This window comes from Hemibagrus wyckioides, linkage group LG15 (assembly GCF_019097595.1).
Source record: "Hemibagrus wyckioides isolate EC202008001 linkage group LG15, SWU_Hwy_1.0, whole genome shotgun sequence".
In the NCBI taxonomy this organism is placed as follows: Eukaryota; Metazoa; Chordata; class Actinopteri; order Siluriformes; family Bagridae; genus Hemibagrus; species Hemibagrus wyckioides.
The window spans coordinates 4,526,958-4,547,323 of NC_080724.1; the positions used below are offsets into that span (position 1 = coordinate 4,526,958).

A 20,366-nucleotide genomic window follows, 5' to 3' on the forward strand; every position below is an offset into this window, starting at 1 on the left:
TATATATATATATATATATATATATATATATATATATATATATATAACAGTATATAAATATATCGTTTCTTTAACTTTCTGTGATTTTTTAAGCAGGTGAAGATGACGTCACGATTTGAATAAAACTTACAGGAGAAAAACAAACCCAGATTTGATATCACATATGAATCATATAGTATTTATTAGCAATTCAGGAGATGCGAGGAAATGCTCAAAAAAAATCGGTTTTGTTTTTAAAGAAAAAGAAAAGAAAAATGTATTCCTACTTCCTGGAGCGGATGAACACATTTGTTTACATTGTAGTGCGTCCTGCCCTGCGCGGTTCCAGTAGCGCGAGGCAGCGCGAGCTGCGTGTGAAGCTGTTCCTGCTATTTGCTGCGTTACAAATCTCTCAACAAAGTTTTGCCAATACCTCCGTTAAACAAACTCCATTCCGGTGAGTCTGTACAGCTCGACACTTTCGCCTCACAACCTTTTATTAAAGAGCCGTTTAAATCTATATTTCAGGCTACGCTATCTAGGCTAATGTGACCCAGTGTATATATGCGTGGCTGGGAAGCTAGGCTAGCTGAGTGTACATTGTTAGCAGAGCTAGCCCATACAAAGTGCTCGCGCGCTGCTACTCCGGTGTGTTATTCAAGTTAAGTGGTGGATAAATGTTCTTAACAGCGTTATAAGGCTTGATAATCGTTTGTCCAGCGGTTCCTTACAGCTCAATGCTGGCTAACACACGCGTCCTGCTGTGGAGAAGAGTTGAAACAGTTTTGAAGTTAGCTAGCTTAGTTTTGCTGAGTTGTGGAGAATGGGACAGACCTCTTCCATTTGAGTGTACGTCCAGTAAGCGGTCTTTCCTTCAATAAAAACATTCAGAACATTTAGAGACAGATTTCCAGCAAAGTCCTGTTCAAATCCTCGTTTTGCAGAAGAGAGCAGTTTTCACAGATTGCTATATTTCCTATACATGTCATTTCTTCTTCTTCTTCTTTTTCTTCATCATCGTCATCATCATCATTTTCTTCTTCTCCTTCTTCTTCTTCTTCTTCTTCTTCATGGCACTGGCTTATCCCGAAAAAGTAATAATAATAATCTAATTTTCAGTTCAATTTTTTTAATGTAATGCTTTTAACATAGAGCAGAGATACACTATATTGCCAAAAGTTTTGGGACATCTGCCTTTACCTGCACATGAATATGGAGTTAGCCTGCCCTTTGCAGCTATAACAGCTTCAACTCTTCTGGGAAGGCTTTCCACAAGTTTTTGGAGTGTGTTTATGGGAATTTTTGACCATTCCTCTTAGAAGCGCATTCGTGAGGTCAGGCATTGATTATTTTGGACGAAAATGAAACAGCCTTTTAATTGTCACATATACATTACAGCACAGTGAAATTCTTTCTTCGCATATCCCATCCTTGGAGGTTGGGGTCAGAGCGCAGGGTCAGCCATGATACGGCTCCCCTGGAGCAGAGAGGGTTAAGGGCCTTGCTCAAGGGCCCAACAGTGGCAACTTGGCGGTGCTGGGGCTTGAACCCCTGATCTTCCGGTCAACGACCCAGAGCCTTAACCACCTGAGCCACCACTGCCCCAGAAGAAGGTCTGGCTCGCAGTCTCCGCTCTAATTCATCAACATTCAAGGTGTTCTATCAGGTTGAGGTCAGGACTCTGTGCAGGCCAGTCAAGTTCCTCCACACCAAACTTTCTCACCCATGTCTTTTATGGACCTTGCTTTTTGCACTGGTGCGCGGTCATGTTGGAACAGGAAGGGGTCTCGCCCAAACTGTTCCCGCAAAGTTGGGAGCATGAAATTGTTCAAAAACAGTTCCTTTCGCTGGAATCAAGCCTGACCCCTGAAAAACAACACCTGAATTCAATGATTTGGAGGGGTGTCCCAAAACCTTTGGCAATATAGTGTTGATTTAGCCCTAATGAGAACCCAGATGTAATGGTGGTAACTCTCGGAGAGGAAGACCCCTTCAGATACTCAAAAGTCGGAGTCCTCCTCATCAGGCTTACGCCAGAGAGCGTGATTATAGTATACAACGGAAGAAGAGAAATGGTTTCGATTCTTATAAATGAGAATTGTGCATAGTTTTCAACAAGGTCTCTTAGCAGAAGTATAGTATCAGACTGAAGAGTCCAGATTGATCTGACCAGTTGCTAAAACACACACAGAGCTAGTCAAACTGGTAGGCCATCTTTGGCATTTGGTAAGTGCTGACAGAAAGGAAACAGGTTCTGAATTACTACTACTACTAAATGCCACATAGCAGACAACTAATTTTAACAAAAATACCATGACAATTAGATCATTAGACAATTCTTTTATCGAACATTTAACCAAGCTGACAAGAAGATGTCTGCGAGCTCAGCCGGTAGCTGGTCAGACCAGTCCAGGTTTTCTGTCACAGAACTCTGGTTCGGTGTTCTAGTAATCCAAAGGTTTGGTAGTCTAAAATCCCAAATCCGATTAAACCTTTTCTGCTAAGTGTGTTTGTTGCCTGCTTGTAAATGACTCTTGATAAGTCGTCTACCAGATGATTAAAAGCTTCGACTCCCGTTTTAAAAAGACCAGGTGTTGCGTAGCCCGAGGGTCCGAGATCTCAGAGCAGCGTACCTTTGTTTTAGAGATTTCTCCTTTCAACACAGACATTTCTTTGTCAGTGTTTCTGGATCATAAAAAAAAATTAACAGTGCTTTATCTGTATGCGCATGTGGTAGATAGTTTAATAAAGCTGCTTGCAGTTACATGCTTTGAGGTAATTCCTATTTTAGGGAGACGCTAGAGATGATGATTGGATAGTAGTTTAGTTAAAACACTTTATTCAGTAGAGCTGAAGCCAACTTTAGTTTCTGATTGGTTATATGCCTGGAGTGTTTCTGACAGCTTGGCAGACTGTATTGTTTGCTTATTAAGGGAGTGTTTGATTTTGCACTGTTTCCTGTGTGTGTGTTTTGATTGTGGTGTGGGGGTGGTGGTTTGACCATGCAGGTCTGATTGTGTTGTAACGTGCACGTTACCGCGATTGTGGAGTTTGTCTTCTTCTTGTGTCCTCACTTGATATATATTAAGGGATTTAAAAAAAACCCACAAAACAAAAAAAACAGGTTCGACTGCTGCTTCTTGCAGAACATCTTTAACAAGCAACAGTGAGAGAAATCTGTCTCTTGGAGTATGGAGAGCTAGATAACAACATTCTTTCAGACACAAGTGAGTGTATAAATTCCTGCATAAGGAAAAACTCAATGTTCCTTTCTAAATATGTGCCTGAGGTTGCATGTTGTGTTTTGCGCCCTTAACCAGATGTTGGCCAAAATATGTCTATATGCTGTTTGGTTTTCTTCACAAGACATGTAAATAGACGATTCGACTGCGAGGTGACGGTGTGTGTCGTCCCAGCAGGGGAGTTATATGACAGCACTTTCATATGTTCAGTTGTGTCAGTGTTCCAGCTTATGAAAAGTCCCTCACCCATGCATGCTGGTTGGTCCATCTAATAAAAGCCAGTGCCATGTACAGTGCATCAGGCGGAGGAATTGGATTGCAGAACGCATAATACTCGCTCTAGTAACATCGAGGTGTGTTGCTCCACCGCGAAGTGTATTTTGTTTAAATGTACATACCCAATAAAAACTTTCGTTTCAGAAAAGTGACAAGCAAGTCAAGCTCCTGAGCCTGCTCGTCCGCCCTGCAGACAGTCTGGAGGTGTTATCATCCCTCTCGTCCAGGCTAGTGGCTTGTCCACTTCTTTTGTTTGGAAGTGCTCACTGTAATTACATGAAGAGGGCAGTAAACCTGAGCTTTTTGGTGCAGTTAAGTGTAATAAGGATTCACGTGATCTCACCACATTGTACGACTTCCTTCAGATACAGGGAGCATTAATGTTTGTCTCTGTATAGGATGTTCATTTATTTGGATAATTGTCTTTTCTAGTCCAAGATAACCAGACATTTATCTAACCATCAGGAGTTAAAATATTTCATTTTGCAGCATCAGGAAATCTTTAGTACACTGATCTTTAGAAGGATCATGAAAATGTATGGATAGTGTAATAACACAATGTATAAAAGTTACAGCATTTCTGTAATATGGGAGAGTTTTCTGTAGCGAGATTGGCTCTTCATCCCATTGTAAGCTCTATGGGATAACCTCCTTGCAGAGGCACACAGATGTTGCACTGGTACATAGTGAATCCCTAATCAGTCCGCTCACCTGAACCTCCAGCAATAGAGCCATGGAGCCTCAGCGTCTGTTCAGTAACCCTTTATTGCTGAGTCTGCTGATGGTGTACATGACCACAAAATGTTTGTGTGACTTTCTTTGCACAGTCTGAAAACAGCTTGTTGTTATGAAAGTGAAAGATGAACAATTGATTTTGAAACTTGACAACCACAAGAATCAACTAAACAGTGTAATTCTAAACCTGATTGTCGTGCCTCGCTTTTCTTACTTCACCATCCTCCTCATCGTGTGTCCTTGTGGGTTCAGTTCTTCACAAAATCCTGTTTTAAATGTTTTTTGCTTTGAACCTCATTTATGATTTTTAGGGTTGGGTGTTGTTCACGTCGGTACCTGTAATTCAGTACCTTTTTTGGCACTTTACACTTAAAAAAAAAAAAGTCTTAATTACATTTTGTTTTTTATTTAGAAATGGTTTCATACTAAGGTTTCGGACATCTCATATAACGTTAACGTTACTATTTGTTTAACATGAATAGCACAGTACGGAATTTACGATCCGTTAACTAGAAGCCGCTACAGTGAAAATGCCGTTTTCTCCAACAACTTATTAAGTTAGCTAGGATAATTAATTACCTAAAGATGAAGAACTTGTCGTCGATGCCTCACTTAATGGTTTGTCATCCTCGTCCAGGGGTTTGACTACGGCGGGTGGGTTAAAATGTAAATAGTCTTTATTTCCACATATACATTGCAGCACTGTGAAATTATTTCTTCGCATATCCCATCTTTGGGGGTTGGGGTCAGAGCTCGGGGTCAGCCATGATGCAGCGTCCCTGGAGTAGGGTGGGTTGGGGGCCTTGCTCAAGGACCCAAAGTTGGCAGCTTGGCGGTGCTGGGGCTTGAACCCCAATCCTCCAGTCAGTGACCAAGAGCCTTAACCTTAAACTTGAGCTACCACGGCACCACCACATGTTAGATGCAGCTACTTTTGCTTCAGGAGATCAGGCTGCCAAATACAGTCCACTCTTGAGCTTTTAAATATATGTTCTGTTGATGAGGTGCTTCCTGAGGTTAAATGTGTTGCCATGGACAGCCTTGCATTGAAAATTACAAATATTGCAAATAGAGTTGCAGTAACCACACTTGTGAACGTTTTCGGGTTAGCCGTTGTTGTGTTTCAACAAGTTGCAGGGGTGATGTCGCGTCACATGGTGATGCTCTCTCTTTCTTTCTCTAACGTACTCTCGTACAGCGCCTAGGTACCGAAATTTGGCACAGATTAACGTGAATAGGTACTGATGTAATCAGTGTCAGTACCTTTAAAACATTTTAGACAGAAATTCAGAGATACTCTGGTAACATTACCACACCTCCACATGTGAAACGTAATCTATTTCAAGTCAAATAGGTTTTAATTTACTTCCAGCTCCAGTGTTTTACACCGATTAGCCATAACCTTCTGAGCAGTGAGAAGTGAAGTGAATAAGAATGATTGATTGTCTCCTCATCATGGCACCTGTTAGTGGGTGGGATATATTAGAGGCAGCAAGTGAACATTTTGTCCTCAAAGTCGATGTGTTAGAAGCAGGAAAAATGGACAAGCGTAAGGATTTGAGCGAGTTTGAGGAAGGGCCAAATTGTGATGGCTAGACCACTGGATCAGAGCATCTCCAAAACTGCAGCTCTTATGTGGTGTTCCCGGTCTGCAGTGGTCAGTATATATCAAAAGTGGTCCAAGGAAGGAACAGTGGTGAACCGGCGACAGGGTCACGGGCAGCCGAGGCTCATTGATGCACGTGGGGAGCGAAGGCTGGCCCGTGTGAGCCGATCCAACATACGAGCTACTGTTGCTCAAATTGTTGAAGGAGTTAATGCTGGTTCTGATAGAAAGGTGTCAGAATACACAGTGCATGACAGGTCAGTGCTGTTTTGGCAGCAGAAGAAAGACCAACACAATATTAGGTAGGTCATAATGTTATGCCTGATCCATGTACTTTCAAAGTGAAAGTTCGATGGGTAGACTAAGATTGAAACTAGGCTTGTTGCATCTTCATCATCTTGTTTTACTTTATAACTTCACTGAAACAAAACTAAAGACTGAGACTTTTTCATGACCTTTATTAGAACACATGCAGTTGTTGCCATGCCTATGATATAATTATTATTTTAAAAACTCAAGACTCAGATTTTACTTTTACTGTTTTAATTAATTTGGTTTTAATATATGCATATTATATCATTAATTCCTACATTAACAGGAGGTAGGTAGTCTGGCTGTTTGGCTTACAGATACCATCCTTCAAAAAAAAAAAAAAAAAAGCATACAGAAACCCGGGGGTACAAAGGGATACACCCTTCCTGCTTTCACAATCATTAAGAGGGTAAATAGCTGGCAGATGTTACTAAGAAATGCACAAGATTAGTTAATCATCAGAAAGTGTGACTCCCTCTGTAAAAGCAGAATGTTTGGTAGCTTGGTGTTTTGGAGCCCGGTGTAAGAAGGTAAGAAGCACGCACATAAGCCATGACCTTAGAGAACCAATTGTTGCTGCTTATTAGTATGGGAAAGGTTATAACCGTAGCGTTATTTTGATCTTAGCAAACAATTTCAAGTTCACAGTTATGCAGTGAGAAGCACAGAAGCATGGAGAGCTTTCAAGTTAGCGGTCTTCCCATGACGCATTGATGGGCGTCCGATCAAATTCAATTCGAGCTTAGATTACTTAATGCTTAGAGATGCACTATATTCCCAAAGGTTTAGGGACGTCTGCTTTCACATGCACATGAATGTAATATGGAGTTGTCTCACCCTTTGCAGCTATAAAAGCTTCAACTCTTCTGGGAAGGCTTTCCACAAGGTTTAGGAGTGTGTTTATGGGAACTTTTGACCATTCGTTTAGAAGCACATTTGTGAGGTCAGGCACTGATTTTGGACGAGAAGGTCTGGCTCGCAGGTTGAGGTCAAGGCTCATCCATGTCTTTATGGACCTTTGCTTTGTGCACTGGTGCACAGTCATGTTGGAACAGGAAGGGGTCATCCCCAAACTAATTTATACCAAATCTAATTTATACCAAAAAAGTCTAATTTATATCAAAATATTCTTAAGACTAGAATAAAATAGAAAAAAAGGCTGTCTGTCCAGCAGCTTTAGCTTGGTCATAGCTGGGTCATGCAGTAGGACAATGATCCTAAGTACACCAGCAAATCAACATCTGAATCTATCTGAATCTATCTGAATCTATCTATCTATCTATCTATCTATCTATCTATCTATCTATCTATCTATCTATCTATCTATCTATCTATCTATCTATCTGTCTGTCTGTCTGTCTGTCTGTCTGTCTGTCTGTCTGTCTGTGTCGCTCGTCTATCTATCTATCTATCTATCTATCTATCTATCTATCTATCTATCTATCTATCTATCTATCTATCTATCTATCTATCTATCATACACGTATCTCTACTTGATGTTTGACTTTTCTCTTTTCTCTATAATTTGAATGTGAGCATAGTTCTCTCTCTCTCTCTCTCTCTCTCTCTCTCTCTCTCTCTCTCTCTCTCTCAAATTAGCTAACAAAATAAATTTTCCCTTTGGAGCAGTATAACACAATATAACCCCGGTGAAATTATAATTCTTATTATGCGTATATTACAGCATTAAAACATGGCTCTAATAAAACTGTGAATTTATTACTAACTGCAGCTTTATATTGCTGTTTTTGGCTCATAATAAAGAGAAGAGCAAGTCGCGTCTAGCTCACCGCCGCTCAGCCACTTCTAAACAGCCTGAGGTGGAAGAAACGGTGATCAAGTTGTGGTCAGACATTATTGGCAACAAAAACCGGCATCAATCTGAACGATATTTATTTAGACGAACGGTCCGATTCATGCCTGTTTGAAAATGTGCCGTGTGACTACTTTAATGTGCTTATTATTGCAGTGGATTCTTATGCAGCATGTTCTGAAAAATGTCAGCAGGTTGATGGCAAACATTTTGTTCAGCACATGATTAAGTCCATATTGCTGTTTTTTTTTTTCTTTCTTTTTTATAAGGAACATGAATGTATTCCTCTTTGTAGGATATGGTTAGTCACAGTCATATGATAGCTACAGAATACTTGGAAAATGTGAGTGTGCAAAAATTAGAGACTCTATCTGTACCGTAATCTTGCATGAGCTGACAATTTGGATTTTACAGGCTACCAGTCAGACTCGCAGGCTAATTAACATCCCGGCAAAAACAGGGAAGCAGAAAGCTTTACCAAGTTTACCAGCCCCTTTTCTTCTCTCTAACCTAGAACTGTGTTCATATCACTGTCAATTTGTCACTGTTGGGGTCTTTCATGCCTCTTGTGAAATCTAAACCCATGCTTGGTGGGATGTGATGGCCCACAATTAGTGAAAGAAGAACAGCAAAAATCTGAGCAGAAGCAGTCAAAGAGGAGGTACACGGGTTAAGTAGATTCATCAGCATCTTTTAGAATATAAACTATCACATGTGGTCAGTTAGTGAGAGATTTATTACATTTCATAACACGGAGCATGTTTTCCAACTCCAGGCAGTTTTCGGAAACTGTTTTACTTTGTACATGTGCATAATCTCTTTATCTACGTCTTTATGAGATCAGATTCTTATGGTGTGACCTGGATATGAAGGATGCAGCACAAATGATTCCCAATGCTTTCTTCATTCTTTGATATTTGATATTGTGGGCCAGATGGACAGAGATTTTCTTTGTGCATGGCTAATATTTTTGTATCGTTATATTTTCATTTGTTGACTGACATTAAAATCACTTCGGTTTCATTGCTGTGTTTTTTTTGTCTAGTTAGGCGGTGATAATGTTTTCCAGTAATTTTGTTGACAAGATAAACACTGTTTGCCAGGCATGCCCTCACTCTGTAGGCATGTTTTGCTGGGACATGTTTTGGTGGGTATGTTGAAGGCATGGGAATAGACACTTCCAACCAGGCTACTACATGCTCATGCACCGTCTGTGGGATATGCAGATAACCTGTATTTCTAATTTGATTAAACAGAAAGCAGCAATAAAAACAAGGGAAGCTGCAGTCTCTCAGCTTTGTTCCTCAGGGCTGACGAGAAGCTAGTTTGTTTTGGAGGAGACTAAAGCAGCGCCATAAAACTAACCCAGGGTCAGACCTTAGGGAAAAATAACTTATTTGCTTAAAAAACAAAAAAAGTCATGTGTTGCTGTAAGGTGGTGCACTTCACTGACACTAACTACATTTTGTTTTCTGGAGGAACTAGAGTTGACCCTTGTGCATTAAAACCACTCCTTCTAAATTAAATCAGTTCACATCTGCTTCCTTAAAGGGAGTGGCATGTTGCAGTCATCCACATGTGTTGTTTTTCTAGTTATCCACGAGTATTACACGTTTTGTTGTTCTGAAATAGATGAGTTACTTCCAGGCTGTGAAGTCCTGAAATACTGAACTCAGAATGTAGATAAACCAGTGTAGATCAGTGAGTTTGTGTGAGTTGAGTGGATTAGTGATAATTATCACTGGGTTTAAGTATAGTGTGAAGAAAAATAACTATATGCAAAGCTGTGAGTACAGCTATAACAAATGTTTTGAGTCTTGCTAAAATCCCACAAGAAACTCTTTTCAAAATGAACTTACAGTTTAGTAAATCATACGTTTCGGCTTCCCAGTGACGACCGTAATTCTTGACGTTAATGGAATACCTTGTTTGAAATTCTTGTACTCCTGACAAGCAGGTTCAGTAAGATGTAGTCAGCATCCGGAGATAGATAAAAACTCCACTGTCTTGACTTTAGCATTATGGAAATGTTTAAAAAGCTCCAATTGCCAAAGTCTCTAAAATATTTTTTTCAGTGCTACAAAGCATGCTGTTCTGAGCAGCTACACCAAGACCTGTCTGGCTGCTGATGGAAATTATTTTTATTTGTCATGTTAATTAACTTGACAGGATTCTAGACAACCCTTCCAATATGAGGATGTTGAAACATTGACAAAACTGACCAGTACAGTACAGTGTAGGGTTATGCAATGATTCCTTTCACTCCTACAGATTGTTGAACAGACAGGAGTGAGGTGATGATTACGGTTATCCTAAAGATCTGCTCAAAATTGGCAGACATCTAGCTGACAAGCATCCGAACCTGGTCAGGATGTCCTGTATAAGGTCTCCTTATGTTGATAAAAGGATAGCCTTTATATGTTAGCCCAGCTTTCTAACACTACTACTGCATGCTGCGATCACCTGTTAATGTCATCTTTGTTATTTTAGTTGTAGTTTAATTGTTTTTTGGTTTTGCTCCCTCACTTTTTATTCAAGTCAGATTTTACTAGTAGCATAAATAAATAAATGTTCTTGGAGCTCTGCCCCACTACCTCCTTGCTCACACCATCTCTGTAACCTACAACTGGGTTGATGACACGGTTAGTGTCTTCCATGTCTCTTGGAGAACCTACACCCAGGCGATGTGCTGTGTGATGATGCCTCACGATTAGTGGAAGCAGTATAAAATGTGAATATTCGTGTAAGTTAGTGCCTGAACATGAGTTAAACTAAGAAATGTTTTTGCGTAATTTTATCATCCTCTCTAAAAACAAAACAAACTCGAGTAGGAATGCAGCGAAGATGCCTCACTCTTTGCCACAGGATATGATTCTGCACGTTGAGCTAGGTGAGACATTACGAGCATAAAAAAAGCATGATGAATTGGTTTTACCAGCACAAACACACACAAGTTTACTTAAAAAAAAAAAAAAAAAATCCAGGTAGCCAAAACATGTACGGGACTGATCAGCATCTCTTGCTATTAGTGCTGTTAGGAATACTTTTTTCCCTTTTGCTTTATGTCATTATTTGTTATTGACATGTTATTTCCAATAATTTAACCTTCCTTTTTTAACACAGGCATATTATTCTATTTTCTCTGCTAGGGTAGCATTAATAAAACATTAACACAATCCTTGGTGTACTTGTGTTTTATACTGTAATCATGCTTCACGGGTTCTTTCTTAAAATGACTAGACACACTAATGAAATCAATTTTACCAGCAATTACTTGGTCTGCTTAAGCAGAAATGTTTTAGTGCATTTTCTACTGCACATAATCACTGCCCACTGACTTTTATTTATTTATTTGTATGTATGTATGTATTTATTTATTTATTTAATGCATATGTGCATGTTTAAAAATTTTCACTGGGCTTCTATTTGCTTCTGGTAGATGCATAACTGCATTTTGTACCTGGTTCTTTCGTTCTGTCTGTCTGTCTATCTAGCTATCTATCTATCTATCTATCTATCTATCTATCTATCTATCTAGCTATCTATCTATCTATCTAGCTATCTAGCCAAAGGTTTTGGGACTTCAGCCTTTACATAAACATGAATGTAATATGGAGTTAGCCTGCCCGTTGCAGCTAGAACAGCTTCAACTCTTTTGGGAAGGCTTTCCACAAGGAGTGTGTTTAAGGGAATTTTTGACCTTGAAGTGCATTTGTGAGGTCAGGTACTGATGTTGGACAAGAAGGCCTGGCTTGTAGTCTTCGCTCTAGTTCATGTCACCAAACTCACTCATCCATGTCTTTATGGACCTTGCTTTGTGCGCTGGTGTGCAGTCATGTTGGAACAGGAAGGGGTCATCCCCAAACTGTTCCCACAAAGTTGGGAGCATGAAATTGTCCAAAATGTCTTCGTATGAGGCATTAACAGTTCCTTTCACTGGAACTATGGGGCCGAGCCCGAACTCTGAAAAACAACACCTGAATTCAATGATTTGGATTGGTGTCCCAAAACTTTTGGCAATACTATCTATCTATCTATCTATCTATCTATCTATCTATCTATCTATTAACTGGAAGTTATGTTATGTTAATCCAGACTATGTAGCTGGTTTTATCATTAAAAAGAATGTAAACGCTGACAATCACTATCAGTTTATTTTCATGATCATTATCCATTATCTGTAGCTTCTGCACCAAACCTACTATTTTCAGTACGGTTCTGCACGAAACTGTGCTTTCTTTCTGAAACTGAACAATCAACGTTATTGCTGGATCACAAAGATTTTGTTTTAGATTTTTTTTTTTCCAGCATACCGAGAGTGGCGTGATCTTCAGTTTTTGGTGCCTCTGTTTATGCTCAATGTAGGTCACATTGTTTAAGGCTTGTTATCAAGATGTTAGTTAGGAGATGAAGAATACGATTACAGGCAAGCTTAAGTGGAGAAAAGTACATCCTATTGGCAATGATAAGGATGTTTTCAGTAGATACAAATAGCTGTGCTCTGTTGTCATTTTCTAGTAAAATTAGATAAATCATTGTAAAGACTAGAGCTATGAGCGTAAGTAGCACAATATTTGGATCTTGTCAGCAAAGTTACAGTGTGTTCTGTCTTCCAGGCCAAAAAAAAGTCCTCTGGTGTTCTGGTTCACATTCATGTCAGGATAAGGGTTGGTTGTTTGTCTAGAGATTTTCTCTACTGTTTACTCTAGCTGTGTTGCTTTTTGAAATGCTTCCCCGCCCCCACCAGCTGTTTACATAAGGCCCTTCCAGTGTATTATTGCACCTGCCAGATCCTCAGATCATACCACCTGGTTAATGTTAAATAGCTCCAGAAGCAAGATGTGTTTGTTAATAAACACTGGACCTAGGGCTCTTTTGTTTACTGTAGTCATGGTGGCAGTCAGTTATTTAGAAAATATCGGCTCAGGCTTCCTTGTGTGGGAGAGTGCTTAACCATCTGAAGACTGAAGGAAAATGAGTTGCGTTGCAAGGGAAAAACTGTGGGGGTGATTGTCAAAGATTTGGTGTCTCAGTATATATTCAGGTTTTGGACTGTTTTAGTGTGATATAACACGCTGCATTATCTTTTTGGATGGTCTTTCCCTGCTTTCATCTGAATGGTAGAACGTATTGTCTGCGACTCATGTAAGAAAAGCATTGGAAGTTATGTTTAAAATAAATAAATGATTTGTTGTCACTTTTGTTCACATTCCTCTTTTGCCAATAATCTCCCACATTGAGCAGAGGATATGTTCAAGGGCAGGGAAGACCTTTAATTATTTTGCACCCTATTAAGAGCTTTTTTGCACCCAAGAGTTGTCTGTTGTTATGTTTACTTTTTAGGTTCATGTTTGCAAAAAACAAAAAATTCTAGTATTTACTCCATATTAGGTGTATAGTTTGTCCTTCAGATTTCTTCCTGCCTCAACTATAACTCTAGTGCCAATTATTAAGCCGTCCTAGGTTTTAATTAAATTAACGTATGTATTTCTGCTCACAGCGACATGCAGGAATCCAAGACGGATCAAGCAGCCAACAGCAGTCCAGCTGGCCAGGAGCAACTGAGCTTGGGCGTGGAGCAAGTGACCAATGAGACACCAGTAAAAGCATCTGCACCCAGCATACACCAGATACAACAGGTTAAACACGATTTTATCTTTTAGTCGTCTCTTGTTAATGTTTCATTGTTCTGGAATTTATCATTAGAGAGTCATAATCAAATTTTTTTTCTATTTGTCATACTAACACTATTTGCACTATGATGAGCCAATAATGATCATTATTGGAATTTCCAAAGCATATTTGTTGAAGATGTGTCGAAGAACGATCTTTAACCTTTCTCTCATATCTATTGTAGTCTTCATCTCCTTTCCCTTGATATAATTCATCTGCTTCCCCTGACACTTTTCCATCAAGTCTTTCATTTCCCTTCATGCCCCATCCACCATTCTTTTCTTTCCTCCATATTCGTTGTGGGGGAGTTCCGCAAGGCCAGATGTTTGACCCTGCAGAAGTGTGAGGGGTCAGAGCAGGGAGGACGGTGTTCTTGCTGGCTGTTTTGTTTTCACAACTGTTGAATTCCTGTTTCCTGGATTTCGGTCTGTTGGGGTATTTACAGAGGACAAAAACAGAGCATTGAACAGAATGGTGGAAAATGATTTCTTGCATAACTGATTAGTTTGATTACTGGTTAGCTTCCTGTTGTGAAGGTTTTTACTAGGTATCTATGTTTAAACCTCTTGTTTAATGTTGTAATAGTCTTTTTTTCAATATTTACTGTATATTCTTATAGTACATTTCCAGGATCTCGCCCATGTGAAGATTAATAGGACATTGTGTTTGATGTTAATGTGCGACTCGATCATAGTTATAACTGCAAAATGGACAACACTTTTCTGTATTTATTTACCTTTACCTAGAGCAGAGGTATCCAACCTGTTTTCACTAGCGGATTTTGACTAGGATTTGCTAGGAAACTAGCAAAAAATGAATATAGAAATATAATTATTTTAAGCTCTGTCAACTTCACACATTTTGCACTGGAACTTTATTAGATAAGAAACTCTTCTTATTTATCTAATAAAATGCCAAATCAGTCAGTTGACATCATTTTCTGAAGGTTTTGAGTTGTGAACTAAAATCGATCAAGGTATGTTTGACTAACAATAGACGACTTTCCCTTTCCAAAGATTTAGAATAACAGGGCCCATGCTTTTGATTTTGCTGTGCATTGAAGACATTTGGGGTTGAGATCAATAAACCTTTGTTGACAAACCACAGTTTTTATGTGAAGTAACAGATCAGATTAAAGTAAATAACACTTAATGTTTGGTTACTTGCTTGCAGTACCTGCATTTCATTGTAATTTGGCAGACAGAATGTTTCTGTAGACTTCTGTAGTTACATCATCAATTAGCATCATAGATTAGCCCAGGTGAGGACCCGGGATGGAGTAGGTCCCTATTACCCTGCTGATTATAAGAGGTAACAAAATGGGTGACTTTTTTTTGCCTTGAGATGCGAACTGTGATTGCAGAGGAAGAGGTCCTGGCACTTGAGAGTGTGGTCTGCTGTGGCTACTACAAGTCGGTTGTACCTGTTTGGCTTTAATATTAGCCATTCTATTCCTGTTCCCAGAAGGCTAAGGGTCACTACACCACCCCTATTATCCCTGATGCATAACGAAGAAGGTGCTAGCATGGAATCTTTTACATGCCACTGAATCAGCTGGTACTTGTTCCCGCATCTGTCTCTGAACAGCAGAAAAGGAGTAATTCGCACTAGGAAGATAAAAAACTAGATAGAAAAAACAAAAGAATAAGCATTGCTGTTCCCATGCTTTTAGATGGGACTATGTATTTTTTAAAATCAAGAACATTAATTATATTACAGATGCCACCAAAAAATCTCTGAAAAAAGCTGAAATAGTCAATACAGCATTGAGAGAAGAACATGTATAAGAACAAATATATTACATATACATTTAATGGTAATGAATAGAGTGTTCAATGTTCTCATATGTTAAGGAAGAAACTGGAGTGTTCAAACATACAGGGTTTCACAGTGGTGGCAAATTTTGCATAAATGTGTTCTATGGTGATTTTTCATTTGGTCTGTGAGCTGTGGTTTTCTCCTCCTCACTTTGCACATTAAGGATATTATTCACGTCTGGCTGGTATGCAGGTGACTGCGTGTTGTGTCGGCAGACGAGTTGTGACAGCATTACACTGCTTGGATTTGTCAGTGTTTCCACATACCTGTGTGTTCTTTATTCTGAAAATATTGTCTATCATCCGCGCAAGATAGTTAACATGTGTAGTGAGAATCCTTCAATCATCAACCAGATGGCGTCTTGGCCGACGTGTGAGGTACAGATGCATGTACGGACCAATTCTACAGAGACGTCCCTAGAGTGACAAAGAATTAGCTGTAATTTCACATGCTGTGAATACACGTACATGAGTTTACATGAGTCTACTATGATGTAATCGTGTCGTTTTAACATTCAGAGAAATCTACTGCCTAAGCCTAGGAAATCCATGATTTTCATAAGATTCTTAGAAACCCTTCTAGCTAATGCAGAGCCACATAAAAGGTGAGAAACGCCCTGCCATTTAAAGAGGTCTAACATTTTTTGATGTACAGCTCAGCAGATTACACATATTTCCCACAGCATGGTAACCATACTTAAGTACCTGTGCTGAATTTGGTTATAATTCTTCCCCAGCTACCATGTGAGCAATACAGGTGGAGTTAGAAATTTATTGATCAAACACAGTTGCACAGACATTCAGTAATGTCTCTGGCTGGAATCGCATCTCTGCTGACCCAAACAAGTTTAGTAGGCTAGTGTAGACCCTGCCAAAGTTTCCTCTTCTTCTCTAAAAGTCATTTTCTAGTGGATTAATTAAGGCAAGCAATTTTAAACAGCAATTTGATGTTTCAAATTTCTTAACTAACTTCAAGAATCTTTTTTTTATCAGTAGATACACCGATCAGGCATAACATTATGACCATCTGTCTAATATTGTGTTGGTCCCCCTGTCATGCACTGTGTATTCTGGCACCTTTCTATCAGAACCAGCATTAACTTCTTCAGCAATTTGAGCAACAGTAGCTCGTCTGTTGGATCGGATCACACGGGCCAGCCTTCTCTCCCCACGTGCATCAATGAGCCTTGGCCGTTCATGACCCTGTCGTTGGTTCACCACTGTTCCTTCCTTGGACCACGTTTGATAGATACTGACCACTGCAGACCGGGAACACCCCACAAGAGCTGCAGTTTTGGAGATGCTCTGATCCAGTCGTCTAGCCATCACAATCTGGCCCTTCGTCAAACTCGCTCAAATCCTTACGCTTGCCCATTTTTCCTGCTTCTAACACATCAACTTTGAGGACAAAATGTTCACTTGCTAATATAGCTAATATTGCTAAAACTAGCCTAATATATCCCACCCACTAACAGGTGCCATGATGAGGAGATAATCAGCATTATTCACTTCACCTGTCACTGCTTATAATATTCTGCATGATCGGTGTAACTTTTATATAGCTAATATTTCCTCAGGGAACCTTTGTCCATATAGTGCATAAGCCTGGTTTAATTTCAGAAGGGTTTAATTAAATTTTGTGTATTGTTTTAATACTTGTACCTGTCAAGTTTCCACTCAGTGAACCCCAGACTGCCTCCTGCTTTCACCCACTAGTCCCGGGTTTGATTTTGTTGTGGCGAGGTGATTGAGAAGCTCTATTTGAGCTCATTTGCAGACGGCGCAGGAACTGAAGATTAAGCCCAGTTTCATTTGCTGATGTTACTCTTAGATGACGATTTAGTATACTGTATTTCTGCTCACTTTTAAAACATTCATTAGGAGAACCCATAAAAACATTCAGGTCCTTTCCCAGAAATATCACTTTGTTATTGCACTTCTGGTTAAATTTTCACTGGAAAAACTTTGTTTGTTTTTAAGCTTTGGCTGAACATGTAAATAATCCTTTGTTATGCTACAGTATCAGCTTGAAAAACTCACATTTAACAACACTGAACCTTTCGTTTTTGCACTTCCCTTCACCTGCCTTATGCTCACTTGAATAAACACTTTTGTTACTGTATTCCGATAATCACCCCAAAATAATATTATGATGTTAGTCAAAGTACATAATTAAGTTAATTCAAGCTTTCTGTTAGATATTTGAAATTAAAGAAGTCTACAGTGACTTTTATAGAAGAATTATTCTTTTCTAGTGTATAAACCTTAAACTCTAACAGCTAGTTTTTATTCATGTTCTGGTTTCCTCTCTTCATGTTCTACCTTGAGAAGCAAACTAATAATAATAGTAGTAGTAATAAACATACACTATATTGCCAAAAGTTTTGGGACACCCCTCCAAATCATTGAATTCAGAGGTTGGGCTCGGCCCCTTAGTTCCAGTGAAAGGAACTCTTAATGCTTCACCATACCAAGACATTTTGGACAATTTCATGCTCTTTGTGGGAACAGTTTGGGGATGACCCCTTCCTGTTCCGACATGACTGCGCACCAGTGCACAAAGCAAGGTCCATAAAGACATGGATGAGCGAGTTTGGTGTGGAGGAACTCGACTGGTCTGCACAGAGTCTTGACCTCAACCTGCGAGCCAGACCTTCTCGTCCATCATCAGTGCCTGACCTCACAAATGCTCTTCTAGAGGAATGGTCAAATATTTCCATAAACGCACTCCTAAACCTTGTGGAAAGCCTTCCCAGAAGAGTTGAAGCTGTTGAAGCTGAATGTCCCAAAACCTTTGCCAGTATAGTGTAATACTCATGGTCTTTTAACCATTAGTTTTAGATTTTGTTTAATCTTTTTGTTTAGATGTATGATGTCAGAAATGTTACTACAGGCAGACACGGTACTAAATATTTGCATGAAAAGTCAGGAGAAGGAAGTTTTGTATTCATTCATGTTTTGATGCCTTTTACAGTTTTTTTGTGTTTCGCTGCCTGGCCAAAATGCGGGGTGTAATTTATTCATCATAAGCATAGGAGCGAAAGCCAAACTTATGTAAGAGAATTTCACGACTGAGGAGCTGGATATTAAAAGAGAATAGAGGGCCTAGAATACAACCTTGTTGGAAGCCATATTGTGCTTTCATATGCTTAACGAATTTCCATTAATGATAACAAACTAGACATGGTCTGTCTCAGCCAGGCAGGAACAAATCTGTCTAAATAAATGTATTTATAGCCTGTAAATAGAAACCTAAATGCACTGCAAACAGTGGATTGTTGGCCACTTAATCCAGTGCTGATTATATACCATGATTCTCCTAGAAGCCAAAATGAGAGCATTCTTGTTATTCTGATTTCAAAAGACTTGTGAGGTCTTTTAGATTGGATTAGATTAGATTACAAATAAATAAAAGAGTAAAGATGATGTTGTGGGGAGAGGTTAAACATCATGTAGCTTAAAAAACTCATATGGGTGTGGTAATACAACCATGCTGCTACTGTTGGGTCCTTGAGCAAGACCCTTAACCTTCATCTGTTCAGTCCTGTCTCAGTTGTATGTCTCGTTTGGATAAAAGTGTCAACCAAATGAGTAAATGCAAATGCTGATGCAAAACTGTAAAATGACCATCCGTGTGAACAGAAGGACTTGTGTTTGAGTTTATGCTTGAAAAAATCTAACAGCCATGCAGCAGCTGCACTTTTCCAAAGGCTTGTCTTTGTTGTGATTGATTGATTAAAGACCACATATGGTGAATAGGACGGCAACAAATTATTATTATTTTAATAAAAAAATATCAGTATCTTTTTATATAAATTACAGCTTCCCATCCCTGGTCCTGGTGAACCTTTTTACCTTAACATTTTAATGTTCTCTGACAAGCCTTCTCCAAATCAGGAAGAGCTGCTATTTAGTTGATTAGTTGAATCAGATAGATGTTAGAGTAGGAAACACTAAAATGTGCATGGGGTCGGGAACATGTGAGCTAAACTATTCTAAATCAGTGGCCTAAATGATGATGGTGCTTTACCATTAGTCTGACCAAGCCATAATTAAAGTGGCTAAGTGTACCAGACCTTATTAAATTATGAACTTGCCACTGTGGCATTTTACTCTATTGACATGAGCCTTGCTTAAATGTCAAACCACTTCCTTATAGGAGGCCAAGGTCAGCTGGTTAGTCAGTTTCACTTACCAAGCAGAATCTGAAGATGCTGTCTTGCGCAAGGGCTTTTCTTTGAAATGTTTGTGCATCATCAGTGTACTGATATGAAAGGCTTCTCCACTTTCCTTGTACTGCATTACACCACTTCTGTTTATCTTCTCTCACAATATGTGGCTTCTTTCATGTTCAATGTTTATTGCTTAGTCTGTATGTGTGTGTGTGGTGTTTTTAATAAAAAGATTTCTTTGTTTCTGTTTGTGATAATTGGATTGATTTACCATCCTTTATAAAGAAAAAAACAGAAGCAATGCTGCTGCCTCTATGGGCTTCAGTAGTGTTTTGCATTTGACCCTAGAGTCCTGAATAATTAAATCTTTGTTGTTGGTGTTGTTATTAGATAAACAACGCATTATAAAATGTGTGGTGAAGAATTTTTCTTAGTAACCGAGTCAGTTTTGGCCAATCATTGCAGCCCTAAGATGATTAATTAAAATGCATGCTTTAAATGATTTCACATGATAATGTTATTGTTTGTTTGGTTTTCTTGCACAGTCCTTTTTGTCATTCAGATATTTTGTGGCTCTATACATTCTCTCTCCTTATGAATACGGCAGATGTCTTTTCTATAAAAATGTGTGCCTGTTGTTACACGGTAATATCGCTGCTTTAGCCACGGCAAACCTGTAGTACTGGTTTGGACATTTTCTAGATGACTTGTCATTTATTAAATGTACCAAAGATAATGAAG

The 20,366-nt window shown here is 39.1% G+C and overlaps 1 protein-coding gene across 5 annotated transcripts in view; it reads left to right on the forward strand.

The window, feature by feature from the left end:
- The first annotated feature begins 239 nt into the window (after positions 1 to 239).
- Positions 240 to 20,366, forward strand: part of foxp1a (forkhead box P1a) — a 37,161-nt gene continuing 17,034 nt past the window's right edge. For 4 of the 5 annotated variants that reach the window (XM_058409910.1, XM_058409909.1, XM_058409911.1 and 1 more), the window contains exons 1-2: positions 240 to 436; positions 13,464 to 13,602. In XM_058409910.1, coding sequence (XP_058265893.1) covers positions 255 to 436; positions 13,464 to 13,602 — 321 coding nt within the window. In that variant the 5' untranslated portion in view covers positions 240 to 254. Of the gene's footprint in view, positions 437 to 13,040; positions 13,109 to 13,463; positions 13,603 to 20,366 lie in introns of those variants that run through there. The other variant, XM_058409912.1, reaches the window with a different exon arrangement.